This window comes from Zeus faber, assembly GCF_960531495.2.
Source record: "Zeus faber genome assembly, chromosome: 20".
Classification (NCBI taxonomy): Eukaryota; Metazoa; Chordata; class Actinopteri; order Zeiformes; family Zeidae; genus Zeus; species Zeus faber.
Genome location: NC_137207.1, coordinates 3,715,338 through 3,737,771, shown reverse-complemented (window position 1 = coordinate 3,737,771; position 22,434 = coordinate 3,715,338). Strand labels below are relative to the sequence as shown.

Genomic DNA, 22,434 nt, shown 5'->3' with positions numbered 1-22,434 from the left:
TTGTCCTGCTACAGTATAACGATTTCTGTTGTCCGCCTGTTTTATCGAAACAATTTTAACAGTGTAACGGTATCCGTTGTCCGCCTGCCACAGTATAACGGTATCTTTGTTGTCCGCCTGTAACAGTATAACGATGTCTGTTGTCCGCCTGTTTTATCCAAACAATTTTGACAGTATAACGGTATCTGTTGTCCGCCTGCTACAGTATAACAGTGTCTCTGTTGTCCGCCTGTAACAGTATAACGATGTCTGTTGTCCGCCTGTTTTATCCAAACAATTTTGACAGTATAACGGTATCTGTTGTCCGCCTGCTACAGTATAACGGTGTCTCTGTTGTCCGCCTGTAACAGTATAACGATGTCTGTTGTCCGCCTGTTCTATTTAAACAATTTTGACAGTATAACGGTATCTGTTGTCCGCCTGCTACAGTATAACGGTATCTAATGTCCGCCTGTAACAGTAAAACGATGTCTGTTGTCCGCCTGTTCTATTACCCGGCCGGGATTTGAGAGACCCCAAATTCTCCGTAACTCAGATCAAAAGGCCAAGTTCAACCACACGTCCGTGCTACGCCCATGCGCACATGCAGACGAGACCCCCCCAATCCTCCGCAACGCAGACAAAAAGGCCAAGTTCCTTGTTTCCCATATATGTTTTCATAAATGTCCTGAAAAACGGCTCATATACTCATCAATTAAATTTATAAACATCCTGGGCAAGGCTCATAGATTTTTATCAGTTGACTATGGGGCAATCTTATAAACGTCCTGGGGAAGGCTCATAGATTTATTATCAATCGATTAGGGGGCAAATTTATAAACGTCCTATAAAAAGGCTCATAGATTCTTATCAAAGTCCGTATACAAGCTCATACATGCATGTATTACCAGAGAGGCACGAGGGAACAGGCCGGCCACCACTTCACCACATATGTACTAACCGCCACAAACTTCAAAATTCTTCCACGTGATCAACAGACCATGTATGGACGCAATGCCCTATTCTGGGACCTAATCGGCAAGCTTCTACAGCTTCCTGAGAAAACTGCGGCCGACTACTGGGGGTTCTATCCCAGTCCCACAAATAGTTTTAATACATGTCCGTGTGTTTCACAACCAGCGCACATCACTGCATAAAATTGTACATTGCAAACATTGCATCCACCTCAATCGTTGCTTAGCTTTAATTTCTCTCCCGGACCCCCTTTTACTTCCGACTCAAAATTTGACAAAGTCCAATTTGCACAGGTTCGATGTAACAGGCCAGTGCTTACCTTTTAGATGTGGTCGACCAGAGTCATCCGTAGGCAAAGGTCCGGGGCAACTTTCAGTCTGTCAATCTCTAAAATCTCCTCGACATCCCGGACGAGCCCCCAAATTGTTGGGATCTGGGAAACCGATCCCTCCCAGGTTTGTTAATGTCGAGAGATTCTTCAATCAGACGGAGACGGATGCGATGCAGAATGGATCCTTTATTGGCACAATGACAAAGACCAGGAGACGACCCCAAAGCAGGAGCGACCAAGCGAGAGAGAGCTCGAGTCTTTAGACACGCTCCTATATATATATCCTCCTAGGCCAGTTGTCATAAAGGTTATTTGGCAAGTCGTCATAAAGGCTATTTGGATGAGAGATGTCATAAAGAGACATTTTATATGTTGGGCACCATTTTAAGTAAAATGCCCTGTTATTTCTATTAGCCTCCATTTTGTGCGCTATACTACATCCAACAATATATATAATACATTTTTTAAATATATATATAAATTGTAATATACAGGGTCAGAGTGGCTGTATACCTATTGCTCGTTAGACAAATCAACAAGCAACAGTTATGCAGCCACACTGATCCTGGGCCCAATTACCTAGACCCAGGACAGGTGTGGCTGCTCAAACCACACCATCCCCACACCACAAACACCTTAAATTGCTGTAATAAGTCTGTTTAAATAGTGCCTTAAATAGTCTAATTTATTTAAAAAGCAAAACAATATACAGAAAATATGAATGCATTTTAGACTTGAAACAACAAGAATTTCGCTAACCGTAAAAATTGAAAATTGGTCAAATTTCAATCCAATGTACACTCAAATGGTCTTAAAGTCCTAAATAGAACCTGATGTAGATACGTGTATCTGTAGATTGTAAAGGACATGGATTCTCACTGTTGTCACAGTTTTTACGTATATACTTTGTATTTCTTGTCTATAGTTTAAACTTGAGATCATCGGATGTTACGTTCAGCACTGTTTTGAACCCTGTTCTGTTCAATCCCCCACCCCCCAAGTATAAATAAAGTGCCATCCAATCAAAACGAGACATTGAGGGATTAAAAATGTCATTTTTTCTAACCGATTCCCGAGCTGATTTCCAAACTGAAGGAAATTGCAAGGCATCCACAGCAAAATTATGATTTTATATATTTTTATTTGTTTATACAAAATATGTTTACTCAACTAAACTATTTATGGTAAGTTCATGTTGTGAGATTTGCTGCACACTTTTCTCAATTTCTCCTGGAATTGCAGCTCTTAAAAAGTATTTTGGGAACCTCTTATCTAGATTATATGTCAGTTTTATAGTCAACTACTTAGCTGAAAGAGCAAAAAAGTTTGGAATCGAGAGCTAAGCTGATCTGTTTAATTGGATAATGGCCATTACATAGTTTAGATAGATAGGATACACAGTGTCAAGGATGCATACAGTATCTAATATTTTATAGTTTTCGATTGGAATCGCAGCAAATGGGGCCTATCGGGAGCCACACAGCTTTGCAACCTTCGGTCTTTTCCATCATCAGCCAGCCTTTTATGATTGCGATGAATCAGAATGTTCTTTAACCAACAAAAGAGCTATAAAAAATGCCATTTAATGCCTCACGCTAAATGAGGTCCTTGGCTTGGGAACATTGGTTCCATGAGCCGTCACAACTCTCTTTCTGCCATTCATACACTTCAGCCTTGAGGTGTGTGTGTGTGTGTGTGTGTGTGTGTGTGTGTGTGTGTGTGTGTGTGTGTGTGTGTGTGTGTGTGTGTGTGTGTGTGTGTGTGTGTGTGTGTGTGTGTGTGTGTGTGTGTGTGTGTGTGTGAGAATAGTGAGATATTTTTTCAGAATTAATCATGCTGCTTAACACAACTTTTAACAGCCAGGTGATGATGTGTCCCTTTCCCTGAAGCTGAATGTTCAACATGATTTTTCCTTTTTTTTTGTTATATCTACAACAAAAGCCAGGTCAGAGAGCCATTTCTCATACGAGGACACTTGAATTTCGCCTCCGTAATCGCACTGGCCATCGGGAGCACTGGGACAATCCTGGTGTGCCGGTCACTCTGTGGGCTGCCTGAACAACCCATTATACAAAAGGAAAAGGGGGAGAGATCAGAGAGATCTGCGTCGTTCTCAACAACAACAATAACAACAACAACAACAATGGAGCCGCTGTTCCACGGCACCACGGCAAATGTGGCGCCATTCGGGTCAGAATAAGGGCGCAACCTTACCGTCCACCTCTGCCAAGCATCATTCTTGCTAATGTCCAGGCCCTGGAGAACAAGATGGATGACCTTCGAGCGAGGTTTACATTCCAATGGGATACGGGAAAATGTTGCATCCTCTGCCTGACGGAGACATGGCTGAACTCACTGGTGCCGGATGAAGCCATTCATCCAGCCGAGTCCTTCTCCGTGTTTCGCACCGACAGGTCAGAGGAGTGGAGGCGTCTGCCTCACGATAAACAGCTACTGGTGTAACTCCAACAACATCAAGACTCTCTCCCGCTCCTGCTCACCGAACCTTGAACAGCTGTCCATCTCATGCCATCCATTCTACCTCTCCCAGGAATTCAGCACAGTCAACTTTACAGCGGATTATATCCCACCGCAAGCGGACACTGACACAGCACTATCGGACCTGTATGATGTGTTGTGCGGACTTCAGAACAAACGTCCCAACGCAGCTGTGGTGGTGACTGGGGACTTTAACAGGGCGAACCTTAAAAAAGTTCTGCCTAATTTCCATCAACACATCACGTGTGCTATGAGGGGAGATAGAACTTTGGACCTCTACTACACACCATATAAGAATGGATACAAGACCGTCTTGCTCCCTGCTTTAGGGAAATCAGATCATTCCGCTATTTGTTCCGTGGTGAAGGATGCTAAACGGATGTATAGGGACAGAGTGAAGCAACAGATGGAGCAACAGGACACCAGACGCTTGTGGCGGGGGCTGCGGACTATAACAAACTACAACAGCAGCTCCTCCCCAGCCACGAGTGTGGGTGCCTCCCTAGCCAATGAACTGAACTCCCCTTTCGCGCGGTTTAAGTCTGGTAACAACACCGCTAGCTCGGCAGCTAATTGGAGTTACAACGCTGCGGATGAGCGCGCACTCTCAGTGTCTGAGCATGATGTCAGGAGGGCTCTGATCTGTGTAAACACCAGCAAAGTTGCGGGTCCAGGTGGCATATCTAGGCAAGTACTGGAGACCTGTGCTAACCAGCTAGCCCCGGTGTTCACTGCGATATTCAATGCCTCCCTGGCCTAGTCAGTGGTCCTGTTTTGCTTCAAGAGGTCCACCGTCATTTCTGTCCCGAAGATCACCTCTCCAGCCTGCCTGAATGACTACCTAATGGTGGTCATGAAGGGCTCGAGAGGCTGATTAAGGATTACAACTGTGTCTCCCTCCGCCGCACCTAGCACCAGACTGGCTGTCAGGCTGCGGGAGCTAGGACTGAGCACTCCGCTGTGTGCCTGGACCCTGGACTTCTTCTCAGTCCGGCCCCAGGTGGTTAGGCTGGGGAGGCACATGTCCAGCTCCCTCACTCTGAACACAGGATCCCCCAGGGCTGCGTCCTCAGCCCCCTACTGTACTCCCTGTACAGACATGAGTGTGTGGCCAGGTCCAGCTCCAACACCATCATCATCTTTTTGAGTCTTATTTTATTTTTATTTGATTTTATTTATTTTACTCTATTCACTAACTGCATTATGTTTTAGGAATCAGTTAGTTTCAGTTAGTGAGATAGGTAGGAATTGGGTTAGCTATTATGTGCGGTTTAGTAACAATTGTGCATATTCTCAGTGTAACGGTTAGGACCCAATTGCAGCACAGACACAGGCAGGGATATTTGGTCTTTTATTTGTAGAGCAGACGGAAGACAGGCAGGGAGCAGGCAGGATACATCGTCGGGGACAAGCAGGTTCGATAATGAGGAGTGCAGACAGAAGACAGGCAGGGGGGCAGGCAGGATACATCGTCGGAGCGAGGCAGAGGCGTCGGAGACCCCGTCCCTCACCATGTCCTCCACTAAATGGGCCACGTGATCCTCATCGGAGTAGTTGGAGACCCCGTCCATCTCCTCGTCCTGCACTAAATGGGCCACGTCCTCATCGGAGGAGGGACCCCCAGGGTCGACATCCTCCGCCTCTGAAACATTGCTGGAGGACGCAGACAAGAGAGGTGGTGGGGTCTGGGGTTGGGAGGGTTGACTGATGGAACCTCCTGATGAGGGTGTGGTCCAGAATGTGCCTCGCAGGGACCCAGGACCACTCCTCTGGGCCGTAACCCTCCCAATCCACCAGGTACTGCAGGCCTCTCCCACGCCGGCGGGAACGTAGGAGACGGCGGACAGAGAAGGCAGGACCCCCGTCAATGAAGCGCGGAGGAGGCGGGGGAGGCGCCAAGGGGACCAGAGCACTCTCCCAGACTGGCTTGACCTTGGACACGTGGAAGGTGGGATGGACGCGCATGGACCTGGGGAGCTTGAGCCACACTGCCACCGGGTTGACGACCTTCTCGATCTTGAATGGGCCGATGAACCGAGGAGCCAGCTTCTTAGAGTCCACCTTCAGGGGGAGGTCCCGGGTGGAGAGCCAGACCTTCTGGCCTGGCTGGTACTCCGGGGCCTGGGAGCGGCGACGGTTGCGTCAGAGGCGTTGCGGCCAGCGCCTCGGAGGAGGGCGGCCCGGGCCCAGGTCCAGGTCCTGCGCCAGTGGCGAATGAAGGCCTGGACGGACGGGCCGGAAGCCTCCTTCTCAAGGGCCGGGAACAGAGGCGGTTGGAAGCCATAGGCGCACAGGAAGGGGGAGAGGCCTGTGGCCCAACTGGTCAGGGTGTTGTGGGCATATTCCACCCACAAAAGCTGCTCGGACCAGGACGACGGGTGTTGTGATGTCATGCAGCGAAGGGCCGTCTCCATCTCCTGGTTTTCCGCTCTGTTTGGCCGTTGGACTGGGGGTGGTACCCTGAAGAGAGGCTGACGGTGGTCCCCAGGAGCGCACAGAACTCCCTCCAGAAGACAGAGGCGAACTGGGGACCCCGGTCGGATACAACATCTACCGGGATGCCATGGAGGCGGACGACATGGTACAATAATAGCTTGGCGGTGCCCTTGGCCGACGGGAGCTTCTGTAGAGGCACGAAGTGAGCCATCTTGCTAAACCGGTCCACCACGGTCGGGATGGTAGTGTTGCCGCTAGACGGTGGCAGACCAGTAACGAAGTCCACGGAGATGTGAGACCAGGGGCGATGATGAACCGGCAGTGGGTGTAGGAGACCAGCAGGAGCAAGAAGAGAGGGTTTGTGCTGGTTACAGGTGGGGCAGGCATTGACGAACCCTCGGACGTCCTCACCCAGGGAGGGCCACCAGAAGCGACGCTGGACGACCTCCTTCGTCTGCTGGATCCCCGGGTGGCAGGTGAGTCGGGAAATGTGGGCCCATTGGAGAACCTCGGACCTCGGAGGTCAGGCAGGACGAACAGACGGTCGGGCGGACATGCGCTGGGTCCAGGTTGGTCCTGGGCGGCAGCTCTGACCTTCTCTTCCACCTCCCAGGTGAGTGTGGCAACTAGACGGGAGGACAGTAGAATGGTGTCAGGGTCAGCAGCGTCTTCCTCCTCCTCCTGGAACTGCCGGGACAGGGCGTCAGGTTTGATATTGCGTGACCCCGGCCAATAGGAGAGGGAGAAATTGAACCTTGTTAGGAAGACCGCTCAACGGCCTGACGGGAGTTCAGTCTCCTGGCGGACTGGATATACTCCAGGTTCTTGTGGTCGGTCCACACCAGGAACGGCAGCTGGGTTCCCTTTAGCCAGTGTCGTCACTCCTCCAGGGCCAATTTGACGGCGAGAAGCTCCCTATTCCCGATGTCATAGTTCCTCTCGGCCGGGGTTAAACGCCTGGAGAAGAAGGCGCAGGGATGAAGCTTCTGGTCGGAGGCGGTTCTCTGGGACAGAGTATTGCAAGAGTATTGCCTGACCCCGAACTGCTGTTCGGGGTCAGGCAATACCAGAATGGGGGCTGAAGTAAACCGTGCCTTCAGGGCCAGGAAGGTGTCGTTGGCAGCGGCGGACCACCGAAACGGCACCTTGGAGAAAGTTAGGGCTGTGAGGGGGGCAGCCACCGTGCTGTAGCCTTGGATGAACCTCCGATAGAAGTTGGCAAAACCGAGGAAGCGCTGGAGTTGTTTTCGGGTGTCCGGAGCGGGCCAGGTGGTGACGGCGGAGACCTTAGTGGAGTCCATCTGGATGGTCCCCCTCCCTACGACGTACCCCAGGAAGGAGACGGACGGGACGTGAAACTCACACTTCTCCGCCTTCACAAAGAGCGAGTTCTCCAGGAGGCGCTGCAGGACCGTCTGGACGTGGTGGACGTGCTCAGCTTGGATCGGGAGAAGATCAGGATGTCGTAGAGGTACACAAAGACGAATTTGTTGAGCATGTCCCTGAGCACGTCATTGACCAGGGCATGGAAGACGGCAGGGGCGTTGGTGAGACCAAAGGGCATCACCAGATATTCGTAGTGACCGGAGGGAGTGTTGAACGCCGTCTTCCATTCGTCCCCCTCTCGAACCCGGACCAGATGGTAGGCGTTGCGTAGGTCGAGCTTGGTGAACACCGTGGCCCCCTCCTGGAGTTCGAAGGCTGATGAGATGAGGGGCAGGGGATAGCGGTTCTTGACCGTAATGTCGATGAGACCGCAATAGTCAATACAGGGGTGAAGCGACTTCTTCTCTACGAAGAGGAAGCCCGCCCCCGCCGGGGATGAGGAGGGACGGATGATGCCTCACCAGGACCTCCTCCCTCACTGGCGAGCCCGGCCTTTTTACCGGACACCCGGAAATGTAGTGTCCAGCTAGACCACAGTAGAGGCAAAGGTTCCCCATCCGGCGTCTCTCCTTCTCCCCTGGGGTGAGGCTGGACCGGCCAACCCGCATGGGAGAGGCCTCACTCGTGGGTTGACGGGCCGGAAGAGCTGGTGGCCCAGAGGAACCTGGAAGACGGGTTGCTGGGCGGTGCTCCACTTGCCTCTGACGCCTCTCTCGCTGGCGGGCCTGGATGCGTCGGTCGATACGGGAAGCAAGCTCAATGATGCCATCGAGAGAGGTGGGCAGGTCATGGGAAACTAGCTCATCCTTCACGTACTCTGCTAATCCCATCAGGAACGTGTCAATCTGGGCTGCCGGGTTCCACTCGCTCAGTCGAGCCTGGGTGCGGAAGTCGATCGCGTAATCGACTACGGAGCGGGACCCTTGACTGAGACCCAGGAGACCACCAGCAGCATCCGGACCTCGTGATGTCACCCCATAGCCGAGCGCGACCCGTCAGGTGATTTACGGCTAACGCCACCCTGGCATCCTCGGAGGCGAAGGTGTGGGGCTACAGAGGGAAGAGGATGGAACAGTTCGTAATGAACAGACCACAGCCGTCTGCGTCTCCGGCGTAGTGTTCTGGAACCCCCCACCCGGGGCTCCAGGGAGTACCCAGGCTGGGCCAGTGCAGGTGGGTCCGGGGAAGCAGGCGGTGGGATGAACTGACCAAGAGCGATGGCGAGCTGCTGGACCTGGGCAGCTAGCGTGGCGAGCCTTGCTCCTGGCTAGCCGCTGCTAGCCGAACGTCCTCTGGGGTGGAGGCTCGGACAGCCTCCTGGTGGAGCTGTGACTCCACCCTTCCCAGGCGTGCCAGCAACTCGGGGTTGTGTGCTGGGTCCATTGTTGGCCAGATTGTACTGTAACGGGTGTGGTTAGGACCCAATTGCAGCACAGACAGGCAGGGATATTTGGTAATGTCTTTTATTTGTAGAGCAGATGGAAGACAGGCAGGGAGCAGGCAGGATACATCGTCGGGGACAGGCAGGTTCGATAACGAGGAGTGCAGACAGAAGACAGGCGGGGGGGCAGGCAGGATACGTGGTTTATAAAGCAATTATGTTTCCTTATTGATTTAATAAGAAATAGGAGATGAGATATTGATAACTCCAGACTTTCTGTTCGTTCAATGTCTCACCATCTATGGCCCATTTGTTACTCTGGTTGTAACCATTTAATTATAAATTAAAGATGGTTCGCTAAATAGTCTATCTGAAGTTTGGGGCTGCTAGGCCTCCACAGTCTTTGTTTTTCTGTAGTGTTGCTATTTTGATTCTCAGTTTCTTGTATTTCCAATAGAATGTATTGATTATTGAGCATTAAACCAATTATCAATGACCCCAGTCCAACCAAGTACTGTTGGTTGGACTGGGGTCATTGAAAATATATATTGTTTAAGTTTATTTTTGGTAGTATATTCATTTTCACTGCTGCTATCCTACCAATTGGTGAGGTGGGTAGGTTGTTCCATTGAATGAGGTCTTCTTCAATGGATTTGAGCAATGGAGTAAAGTTAAAGGTAAACAAATTTAATAAATTGGTGGAGATATCAATACCAAGGCATCTAATGTTGCTCATTGTGATGGTTAGGGAAGTTTCTGGGTTACGGCATTCCAGTCCTCCCCACTGAGTGGTAAGACTGGTTTTGGTCCAGTTTATTGAATAGTCTGAGATAGCTGGGAATTTAGATATAAGATTGAACATTTCCAGTAAGGATGATATTGGGTTCCGTAAGTATAACAAAATATGGTCTGCATACAAACTGATTTTGTGAAGTTTCCTGAAGATTTGAGTTTCCTGTTTGTATGCCAACGATATTACGTTTTTGATGGATGGCCGTTGTGACGGGGTTCAATAAAGATGGCGAATAGTAAAGGGGAGAGTGGACATCCTTGTCTTGTGCCGCATTATAGAGTGAAACACTGTGAAGTGTTACCATTGGTGATGACAGAAGCAGATGCTGAGTTGTACAGGATTCTGTTCCATTGAATGATTGACTCTCCAAAGCCAAATTTGTTGAGGGTGGAAAAGAGATATATCAAATTAACTCTAATTAACTCCAATGTCAAATGCTTTTTCGGCATCTAAAGAGGCAATAACAGTATTAAAGTTGTTCCTTTGAGATATGCTGATCAGACAGAATAAACGGTACATATTATTGCTGGATGAGTATCTGCCCTTGACAAAGCCTGTTTGGTCTGGGTGAATTATGATTGGAATTACTTTTTCAATACTGTTGGTTAGTGTTTTACTAATAATCTTTAAATCCCAATTAATTAGGCTCATGGGTCTATAACTGGAGGTGAGGGTTTGGTCCTTATTGAGTTTGAGCAAAACCGAAATGAGAGGAGTATTCATGTGCGGAAGCATGGTGGAGGTTGGCTTAATCTCTGTAACCATTCTGATGAATAATGGGGATATAAGTGGCCAGAAGTGTTTATAGAATTTCGCTGGGTAGCCATTTGATCTAGGTGATTTATTGTTGGACATAGAGAAGAGAGCTTTCCTGATTCCTTCTAGAGTCAGTGGTTGATCTAATGTGGCAGCCTGCTCTGTGCAAAGTTTTGGGAGGTCGATATCATGGAGGAATGAGTAAATGTTTGATATATTTGATTCATTATCTGAGTGATATAACTTATTATGAAAGTCTCTGAATATTTTATTGATGTCTTGCAGGGTGTGTGTTATCATACCCTGTGGATCTTTGATGGCTGTGATAAGTTTTTTTTCTCTATCATGTTTCAATTGATTAGCAAGACATTTACCTGATTTGTCATTGAATTCAAAAATAATTTGCTCTTGTTCGTTGCATGATGAATTGTGTCATTTGTTGGTTGATATTATCATGTTGAGATGTAATTGTCCAGATCTCATTTCGGATTTGCTCAGTGGGTGAGTGGGCTTGGTAGGAGTGCAAGTCTTGTAATCGTTGTTCTCGTTTTTTTTGGCATTCGTGTCCTTTCTTTTTCTTGTGAGTTGAGAATGAAATAATACTACCTCTTAGAATGGCCTTAGCCGATTCCCAGAGTAAGGATGATGATATTTCTGGAGAGTCTTCAGTTCAATGAAGGAAGTCCATTCTCTGGAAAATAAATGGTTACATTCTTTATCTGTCAAAAGTGAGGTGTTAAACCACCACCTGCCAGGAGGGTTTTGGTTGGTGTCATTTGTGAGGTTGCAACTAATCGGCCCATGATCAGAGATTACAATAGAGTGGATTTCAGGATTAGTGATTTTGGACATTACAGAGTTACTTGTCAAGAAAAAGTCAATTCTAGAGAAGCTTTAGTGGGGTGGTGAATAATATGTGTATTCTCTATTATGTGGATTGTTTGATCGCCAACAAAAGCTACTTTTAAAATAACCAGGTAAAAATGATCTACGATGGCACAGTGCATTGCACTGCTGCCTCACAGCAAGAAGGTCCTGTGTTCGATTCCCCGCCTGGGGTGCTGTTGGCATCGTGCTCCGGTGGGTTATCGCCCATTTAGGGGCCTTTCTGTGTGTAGTTTGCATGTTCTCCCCATGCTTACATGGGGTTTCCTCCATCTAACATCAGTAAGGAACCCCACCAAAAACATGCTCATTGTCTGACCAGTGATGCACATATGGAACCAGGGCCCCGGGCGCATTGTTGAAAGCTGCCCGCTTTTTTGCATTTTTCGTTTGAAAGCATTAACTGAACTGATCATGTTGACCAGGGTTTTGTCTTTTTGGTGCAGCTCTAAATTAAGCTCATTCAACATGTTGGTCAGATCGGTTAAAAATAAAAAAATAAAAAATTTTAAATGGCGCGCGATCAATCTGCACTACCTTTGCGATCTACCGGTCGATCACGATGGACATATTGGGCACCCTTGCTTTATAGTGTCCGGTGAATGTTTTGAAGTCCCCCCCCAATGTAATAATTTAGTCAGAGAATTCTAAGAGTTTTGAAAATATATTGTTCAAGAAATGTGGGTCATCCTCATTGGGGCCATAAATATTAGCTATGGTTTATTTGATGTTACCTAAAATTCTGTTAATCACTATGTAATGCCCTTCTGTGTCTGATATTGTGGTTTTATTCTGATATGGAATACTTTTATTGATCAATATAGAAACACCTCTTCTTTTTTTTAGTTGTATGATGCAGAAAACATCTGATTAACCCATTTAGATTTGAGTTTGAGGTGCTCGGATGCATTGAGGTGAGTTTCTCGCAGTAGACAGAAGCTGGGGTTCATCCTGGTGAGGTGATATAGAATTTTGCTACCTTTAGCTGGTGAGCCCAAGCCTCTCACATTCCAACTAACAAACGTAATGGGTGTCATTGAGGTTAGTTAGGGGCTGATGGATGTGGATTTGTAGTCTTCCCATGCAGCAGCACAGTGCATCCAAGGCAGAAGCTATACTACCGTGCCCATGTTTTCCTATAGATAAGTCTGAGTTTTCCTTCTTTACATTACATTGTACTGTCCTAGTATTGCAGGAAGTTTGTAGGGATACATATCTACACAAACAAATGACAAATACACAAAGATAAACATAGAACATTGCAGAGTTAGACATACATATAGTGAGAGAGTTGATAGAGGGTGAGAGTGATGAGAGAAGTAGGGAGGGAGGGTTTAGGAAGGTGAGATGATGAGAGAAGTAGGGAGGGAGGGATTGGGAAGGTGAGATGATGAGAGTGAGCAATATTTTAAATCCTGACATAGATAGGATGCTAATTTCTACATTTTGCATATATAATTACTTGAATTCATACATAATTATCAGTATAACCAGGGTGTGGTGGAGGACTCTCGGAAATACAAACTGCCTGTATAAAATTTATCAACAGCCCGCGATGCCCGTTTACCCTTCTGCCAGTTCTCCTTCAGGATGGGGTAGTAGCACCTTCTGTTGGTAGTTGATCTCCTGGGGGAATTTGTTGTTCATACCCAGCGTGGTTCCTTTCAGTTCTCTTCCTTTGCTTTTAACCAGCTTCTTGTGGTTGAAGTGTTCAAACTTAGCAATGATGGAGCGGGGATGGATCGCCAGGTGGTGTCCCAGTCGGCGAACCCGGTGGAAGGTGATATGCTTTACGGTGTCTGTGGGGAGTTTCAGGGTGGTCTGGAGGAAGTCTTTCACCACATTTTCTGGGTTCTTGGTGTTGTTCTCTAGGATCCCAGAAAAGATGAGGTTGTCCAGCATACTGGATTGGATATCCTGGATTGGATATCCAGGATAGTCTCTTTCATTATTATTATATATTTTTTTAAAACCTCCCTCTCCGTTGTGAGACACTTCCCGGTGGTTTGTAGATCCAGATTGTCTTTTTGCAACTCGCCGACTGTGCGATGCAGGAAATTAAGGCTGGCTTTGATCTCGGAAATGTCCCGGAGAAGTGGACCAAGCATGTCCAGCTTCTTGTTAATATCATCCACGACACTAACCTCTACAGAGTGTGCCTTCTTTCTTTTTGTTGGATTGTTCCGGTCCTGGTCCTCTTCCATCATTTTCTCATTATAATAATAATAACCAATATAATCCTCGAGGTCCTCCAATTTGGTTTTGTGCAGTGTTTTTTTTTTCTTCTTTATATTATACTGTGTACATATATATATTTTGCAATTTCCTCTGTTATATGTCTGAGTTGGAGCAGATTGTCTGTGTTTTAGTCTGGCAGCAGGGCACCACCATGTTCAATCTGTACTCACTTGTCGTCTCACAAGATCACAGCATGCTCCTGTGAGATCTGCCTCCTGTTCCCACTCCCCAAAACGTAACCTCCTCTAACTTTATACCTAACCCTAACCTTCTCTCATCGAATATCTAACCATCACATCGCTAACCTGATACCTAAACGTAAATATCTCAAACCTAATACCCAAACCTAACCATTTCTAACCTAACCATAACATCTCTAATTTTATACCTAACCATAACATCTTGGACCTTATACCCAAACTTAACCTTCTCAAAACCATATATTGTTAAACTGAGATGAATGGAGCCTGCGTAACATTAACTCAATCATAAAACTGACATCACGTGTCAGTTAATATCAGTATAGAATAAATCTAACTATAATTAGCAATGAAATTGGACACATCGATGCTAAGTTAAGTATTGACAATCAACTCTAGGTCTAACTTGGTGTCTGTTAATACTGAGTTGAGTCGTGGACTCTAACGTGTTTTCTTTCTTCCTCTGTGTCCAGACTGGAGGGAGAGCGATGGTCGGGAGCCCAGAAGAAGAGGGCACATCGAGGCCATGGAGCGCCTGCTGCAGCAGGTCCGCGCCACACACACACACTACTGCTGCGGAGGTGAGCACTCACAGAATGTTCTACAATATATGTGGTGTGGTTTTGACTTTTTTCTCTTTATGACGAATGGTGGTACATTTTATAGTGCCTATTTTTTCATTCACTTGTTTTTTTCTCTTGTCTCTACTCCAAGCGATACATTGCAAACAAAATAATTGACTTTAAGTGGTGTTCTTGTGGATCTCTTCAATATCGCAATTGCAGTATTTAAATATCACAGTGACCGTGTGTAGAGAGTCTCTTGGAGGATTCTCACTGCGTGGTCGGTGAGGTAAATCTGCCCACTACAGGAAAACAAACTGAGAATATTAAAGATATTTATTCTGCAGAAAAAAAAGAAGGATACAGACATGCTTCAAAAGAGTGATCTGATCAGACTGCCCCTGCTTCTGCTGAAGACGCCTATATACCGATGAAAGGTTGTGTACCATTGGTCAGCTTGTCATTTATAGGACTAGTCATATCCCCGGGTGTTTCTGTCATACAATGATTTAACAGTCAAACTCCGAACACAGGTACAATCTTACTGTGCTATAAAACAAACCACAATGCTCTGTCAAGCCCCCTTGGGTTATCCCAATCTCCACACAAGGTTGAGTGATGATGGAATGTGATCTGCTCTTAACAATACAGTATGCCATTATCTGAAAGAATAGCCTCTTCATGTCAGCTCTAAAGAACTCATTTAAACCCCAAGGCAATGTGTTTTAAAAGCTATGTAACATACAAAGAGGCTATTGTCCTATATAAAACATGTGAAACATCATTCAAAGTATTGATCATCTGCATTTTTCTCTCACAATTCTGTCATGACAGCCTTGAACTTTGGACCGTTGAAAGAATTGTGTCTATATGGTTGTTCATTTGAAATTAAAGTCTTAGTTTAGTTACATTGAACATTTGACTGTATATTTTGGAGAACTTCCTTACCCTTGCATGTTATTACACCTCACTTTTACCAGAAGCCTGTGTTTGTTGCCATGTGCCTTTGCGACTTTCATTGCTCTGATATGAATCCGGTTGAAATTCATATTAAAGTAAAAAGTATGGATGGCGGAAACTGCTCCCCTCAGCAACCACAGAAATGGGTTCCTCGCTTATATTATATAGGTGAGGAACGAATGCAGTCAAATCTGCAAAAATTTGGTGTAGCTTGCAAAGCTAGTTCTGTCAGACAACTCGACAGAGCCACACGCTTCCACGCCCTTATCAGCCAGCCTATTTAAGCAGCTAATCCCTCTTGCCCTACCTGCTTTGATTCCTGCTTTGTTACCTTCTTTGCTGCCTGCTTTGTTTCCCGCACTCCCTCCACCTCTCCTGCATCAACCTGTTGGGCTCTACTCCTCTTTCCAATGGGGGGATTCGAGTTCATCACTTCTATTCTAGCTCATTAAGCATGTCTGTGTTTTCTCTATACCTCACCTGGATTATTGAGCTGTAGAGCCCAGGCGCCCAAACTCAAACAATGCAAAATAAATATCATTGTTATAGATAATTTAAAATTGAATCTAAGAGTTGTCCTTCAGAACTAACCATATCTCTTTAAACCATGACCCTCCACAACATCTGAGGTCAAACGGTCCTGTTTTTAATTCAGAGAAACACTCATTGTGTCGTTACGCCGCATAGAGTGCTTCATGTGAAGTCATGAAACGTTTCTCAACACTCCCCTGTTTGCAGACCTTCCAATGGCATGATCCTGTGTGTGTGTGTGTGTGTGTGTGTGTGTGTGTGCGTGTGTGCGTGCGTGCGTGCGTGCGTGGACGGTGACTGTCTAGTACTTGTCTTCTAAGACCTCACTTCTTCCTGTAGATTAGCCCATGCTTATAGTAGAGAAGTGGAAGCATGCTTAAAGTGTTTTTACTCCACTCAATGAATGCCCCTTCACAGCGAGCTGACACATGAGCACAAGCGTAACACACACAAATATGACCTCATGCACACATGCCCATTCAGCTCTGCCCTCAACCCCTTTTAACAGTATGCTTAGTTCTCTCTCTCTCTCTCTGTGTCTCTGTCTCTCTCTAAATTTCAATTCAAAAAGGCTTTATTGGCATGGGAAACACTCGTTTACATTGCCAAAGAAAATAGAAAACAAAAGAGGAAAAAATATTACGTAAAATTAAAACTTGTTTAAAAGTTGAAAATGCAGAAGATTGTAAGTGAATAAAATTTAATAAGTAAAAAATTTAAAATGTTAATTTTGTAGCCAAAATGCAAATGACTGAAGGTTACCTAAAATAAAACCGAAAATGTTAAGCATTGCTGTGAAAATAATATATATATATAGAGATAAGTGTAGATTGAAACCTAAAATTGAAATAGAAAAAAAAGTGGAGAAAAATGTATGCAGAGTCGTAGCCTGGTGTTGGTGTAGCATCTGCTTTGTTCGCCACTGGTCGCTGTCGCTTTACTGTTAGGAATCATTGGTAAAACCTGATTCAAATGAGTCCAAATTAATTAACATGCGATTACATTCTGAGCTTCTTCAAAAAAGAAATGTTTACCCCAGTGGACTGCATTTAAGCCCAGTGACTAAGCTGCAGCAGAGTGGTAAGTTTGTCAATAGTAGAGTAAAGTATTGAGTGAGATTTTGTGTATGTGGAAATATGTATGTGTGTATGTGGTAATAAATGATGGGAACCGGGAACCAGGAACATTTTCATAAGGCCAGAGTTGAAAAAGAGTGAACCTATCCTTTAATAGAAGGATGGAATAATAAAATGATGGAGAGACGCTGTACGGGGTTCTGGGAGTAATTCGGTGCCCACAAGCTGCAGTTTTACAGACGCCGTGTCTAATGTGGGATGCTCCCTAAGGGAGGATTGTGGTGTGTGTCTCTGTGTGTGTGTGTGTGTGTGTGTGTGTGTGTGTGAGAGAGAGAGAGAGCGAGAGAGAGAGAGAGAGAGAGAGAGAGAGAGAGAGAGGTTAAAGGAGGGGAGTAAGCCGACTCGACCGCTATGATGTTAGTCAGACTGGTGGCTGCCAAACTAAAACACACACTCAAGCACACAGGGTGGTAGGCGTTTCTTTTTTTTGTGTTTTTCAGGACAAACTCTTGAAAAACAGAGCTCTCCCTCCCTCCGCCGGGGACTGGAGCAAAGCGAGAGAGAGAAAATTATGTCTTGGGAAAAAAAAACAACCAACACGACTGGAGTTTGAATTTATGCTTCGAGATCACGCTCAATTACTAATTGTGGGTGTGGTGTTTGTTGCTATCTCGGCACGGCACGTTATTTACACTATTTATTCCGGGAGACCTGGCTTTCAAAAATAAACGTGTGAAATGAATCAGGGCCGCCACAACTCCCACCGCTGCAGACAAGCGGCGAGCAGGGCACTCATTTACAACGTGCACATGTGAAGGGCAGAGAGAGGGTTGAACATAAACACACACACACACACACACACACACACACCCACACACACGTCGCTTTCACTCCACCCGGTCCACGGAGAGTTGACGTGAGCGAATCGAACTTTATTTGTCAAACGGCTCGGTAGCAGCATAGCACGGTAGCTTGTTTTTACTGGCATTGACTGCTGAAGTTTTTGTGTATGTGTATGTGTGTGTGCGTGTGTGTGTGTGTGTGTGTGTGTGTGTGAGTGTGAGTGTGTGTGTGTGTGTGCATGCGTGCATGTTTTTTGTGTGTTTGTCCACTTCTGGGGCTTCTGTTGACTCATCAGTGGAGAGAGAGACTGACGCCTGTTTCTTCCCTGCCGTCATTCTGTCTATCTGTCCGTCTGTCCTTTCCTCTTCCATGTCCTCTCATTCATGGAATCCCCGCCCATTTTATCTCCCTCTCTCTCTCTCTCTCTCCCTCTCCTTCCTCCTGGTAATGTAAGGGTGACCACCTCATTAATCAAATCCCCCCACCTTCCTTTTTTTTTTCTTTTTTTTTTTTCGCCCTGCCCCTACCCAAACCCATTTCTTTATTTGCTCACTCTGACGTGCCGCCTCTGCAGAACGCCAGCCCGCTCCTGTCATATTATCCACTTGTCAAATTCGGTTAGCCTCCAACGGCTGCCGACACATAGTGACTTTTTCAAGTGAAGCAAATGAGTCGCCCGGTGGCACCTCCCAGGCCTGCTATTGAAATAAGTTTCCAAAATGCCTCTGCCTGTATTACATACTCTATGTGCTAGAAAGCGCAACGTCTGCTCGAACCACGGCTGATGGCCCCATGTCGAAAAAAATTGCTTGCTGTCCAGAAGTTTTTGGGAGTCTTTTGGCTGCCCTGTGCGGTTTATGTGTGTGGGTGTGAAAGTTATTTTGTGGGAGAGAGCTTCCAAGGCAGTAGGACTCTAAACTGTAAAGTGTGTGTGTGTGTGTGTGTGTGTGTGTGTGTGTGTGTGTGTGTGTGTGTGTGTGTGTGTGTGTGTGTGTGTGTGTGTGTGTGTGTGTGTGGTGTGTGTGACTTACAGCATTGTCTTCAGTATTCTCTTGTGTTTTCTATGACGATATAGCGTTTAATATATGCCCTCAATCTCAATATACCCTACGCTTTCAAAGCAATTCCAGTTATATTATGTGATGAAATTGACATACTGAAATTGAAAATAAATCTGCAAAGAAATCATTGAATAGTGAATAAGTGCATAATTGGCTCTTTCACATTTTATGCTATAATTGTATTTTACTTTGTTCATTATTCATTGCTTTATACTGCATTATTTATTACTTTTGTATTCATTTTATTAAATTTTTTTGTTTTTAGTTTTGGTAAATAAACATTTGCTCTTTATCATTAGGTTCATTGTATATTGCCATATTTTTTCAGCTAATTAGGTTTATTGCAAATTATCTATCTTTATATCTTGCTAAGTACAATTTTGTGTTTGTGCTTAGAATGGCGCTTTTTGTGTGGAAATATTCCCCCTTCCTCATTAGCAGACACATAAACACAATAACCCGGCATTTTCGAGACCTGGCGACAGGTCTTTGGTTCAAAGTGTTGTATAATTGAAGCGTGAAAGGAGCGCAAGGGCAGAGCGGTGCTGCCCGTTATCAGCGCTCCGGTCGCATCAGACTGGCATTCCCGTAGCAAGCGGGGACCGTGGAGCCGTGACGGCATGGGACCATGTTAAAGAGAGTGTTTCCTGGGGAAGGGGTCATCCAGTGGAAAGTGGTCTGGTGTGAGCGGCGCTGGCCTTCCTGTCTGCCCTCCGTTAACAAGATGGTTATTATGGATGTGACGCTTAATTAGCGAGAGAATAAAGGGGTCTGCAGTGTGCAGATTGGGATCGCTGAGGGCTCTGCAAGCCTCGCGGCACTGGTGGGAGGGCCATGTTAGAGATCTGGGAGGAGGGTGGCTGAGGAAGACTTGGAGAAGAAGAAGTAGGAGATAGACACATTAACTTATCAAGGTGACCCGACTCCACACGTGCACGCTTTTTTGATTGCTTTTCCGTGCATCCATGAGAAACACCTTGAAAATAACATGTCACTTCGGTCAAGGATGGAACATGTCGCACTGCAATCACAGTCTTCTTGAAAAGTGACAATTCTGAGACACATTGATCACGAGTCGCAATGTATATCAGTGGCTCTTTGTCGCAGCCTTTATCCCCGAGACGGAATGTGTTGCCATACAACCAGTGTTCTCAATTACCTAGAATAACCTAGAAAGATAAGAAAATTAACGACACATTGACTGTAAGTAAAGCTATAATACGTATCATACTCTATAGTACTGTTTCCTCTTTGTTGAGCCACACAATATTTTTCTGTGTCCTTCTACAATTCACACATGTGAAATTGTCTGCAGTGCTGCTGGTTTCAGAGGGAACTCCTTAAAGAATAACACAGTGAATTCGATGACTCTAGATGCCTGTACTTTCTCTTCCGCCTGTCACAGACCCCTCAAAATTGCAGAACCCGAGCAGGAAGCAGTCAGTGTCCCGAAGTCTCAAACACCTCTTCAACTCCTCCAACAAGTTCATTAAAACTCTCAAAAGGTATGTAAGTCAGTGTTTCCCAACCTTTTTTTCACCAATAGGTCCACACTTTTTTATAATGAAATAATCCCACGGCACACTAAGATCCTTTTAACCTCTAAAAACGCCAGAAACATATACAGGCTTGCTTATTATTATGGCCTACTAATAGTGATGCAAGGCTCATGAATGATTAATTCGTAATGAACACATTTTTCAGATGACTCTGGATTCGAGTCACTTTGGCAGACGAGTGAATCTTCAACTCACAAACTCAAAATAATTACTGAGGAATTAATTAAAGTCCCAAGGCACAAAAGGCTCAAGGGATTTGACAAAATTTATATTGAATGTGGCTAATTTAGTATTTGCATTGGACCAAAATAAATAATCTTGACAGAATGAAATGTTTCGTATGAGAATTCCATTCCCAACACGGAGCACGTCTAATTGACAAAAATAAGAGAATATAAAAGGCAATGTAAATGCCAATGTACTTAGTACATGTTTTTGCCAAGTACTTAGTAACTGAGTATTCATAACTGAGTATTTGGCAATATCTACAGTAGTATAAATACTGAACTTTTAACAAAGATGGTGAGATCATGTTTTGGAGATGGTGTAGATCACTTTTAGTCCCTGATTCATTCAGTTTGATTCAAAAGATTCAGAAATAGAACATGATCCCACTTTGAGCGATACTAACTCATTCGTGTTGAATTTGTATTTGGTGGTACTAAAGAGTTCTTCCAAATAATAATAATATTAGCACACATGCACATTATCAGTCCAAAAACCCGACATTAGTAGCTTACTGTGCATCCCTACTTTTTGTAATTCTTCATTTCAAGCATCTCTTTGCCTTGGTGTCGGACAAAAATCCCAAATAAATTTTGATTCCAGTAAATATAGCTCAAATATCAGTGCCATGTATGACACTACAAAGCGAGAGCGTTCTTAAGTGACTGGAAATTGCTACCAGCCAAATTGTGGTCAATCCTAACCGTCACTGGTAAATGTGTAATCTGTGTTTACCCCTTTGGCACTTGGTGATTTTGTCTTTTACCAACTCAGTTTTAAATAATCTGGAATATACTGCTGTCGTTGCCCTTGACAAAGGTATGGGCCTTAAGAAATGTATCAGTGTTGCTTACCAGATGCTGGACTATGGCTGCCTGATAGTCAGGGTGGTTTTAAATGCAGAGGACAAATTCGGTATACATGCAAAATGTAAAGCGATTCATCCTGCCCTGGAACATCCCATTCCCCAGGGGGATCTACCTGGCAGCCGTGTTCTACCATAAAGACAGTCTCCTGGTGACAGCCGAGGACCAGATCCCCATCGTGGAGGTGGATGACTCCTATAGCAGCTCCCTCATGCAAGACTTCCTCTGGTTCACCAAGGTAAATTGGCATTACTATTTACTTTGGATATGAATAACATACCCTCCCCACTCCCCACTGTATCATTACTATGATATTACACCTAACCAGGCCTCCCCGGGTTTCTCTACATTCCATGGCCTCCAAGCATCATTAACTAATCATATGCATGGTTTAAACTGTTATCTCGAAGAAATTCCTCGTAGTAAGACTGACAGGGAAGACTGAAATTAAATGCAAAGAAATACATTTACTACATTACAATTTTAAACAGAAAATGCACTTTTATTTTATTTTATTTTTACTCTTTAATCATTCTTTAATCATCAAGAACTGCTGCAACAACTTTGTCCTGTGGGCGACCTGAAGGATGAAAAGAGCACAGCTTATTGTTACACAAAACCACCACGATCCTCCTCTTTGGAGAACTATCTTACCATATTTTGGTCTATAAACAACAAATTACTACTCCGAGAGGGGGAGAATCACCACAGGTGAGACAAATAAACATAGAACCAAACAACAAGTACACGTAAACATCGAAAAAACATCATGCGTGTAACATGTATCGAATAAACAGAGTTAATTAATTCCAGAAAAACTGTAACAGCAATTTGGCATGTGGCCTCTCCCATAGTTATGGCAGTAAATGAGGGAAGAAAGGAGAGGGGTGT

The 22,434-nt window shown here is 45.3% G+C and overlaps 1 protein-coding gene across 1 annotated transcript in view; it reads left to right on the top strand.

Annotated features, from left to right (window-relative positions):
* ankfn1a (ankyrin repeat and fibronectin type III domain containing 1a) overlaps positions 1-22,434 on the top strand; it is a gene marked incomplete at its 3' end in the record, with an annotated part of 183,083 nt that overhangs the window by 133,023 nt on the left and 27,626 nt on the right. Inside the window, exons 14-16 of the mRNA XM_080021908.1 lie at positions 14,333-14,440; positions 20,299-20,398; positions 21,649-21,781. Of these exons, the coding sequence (XP_079878034.1) occupies positions 14,333-14,440; positions 20,299-20,398; positions 21,649-21,781 (341 nt within the window). The remainder of the gene's footprint in view (positions 1-14,332; positions 14,441-20,298; positions 20,399-21,648; positions 21,782-22,434) is intronic.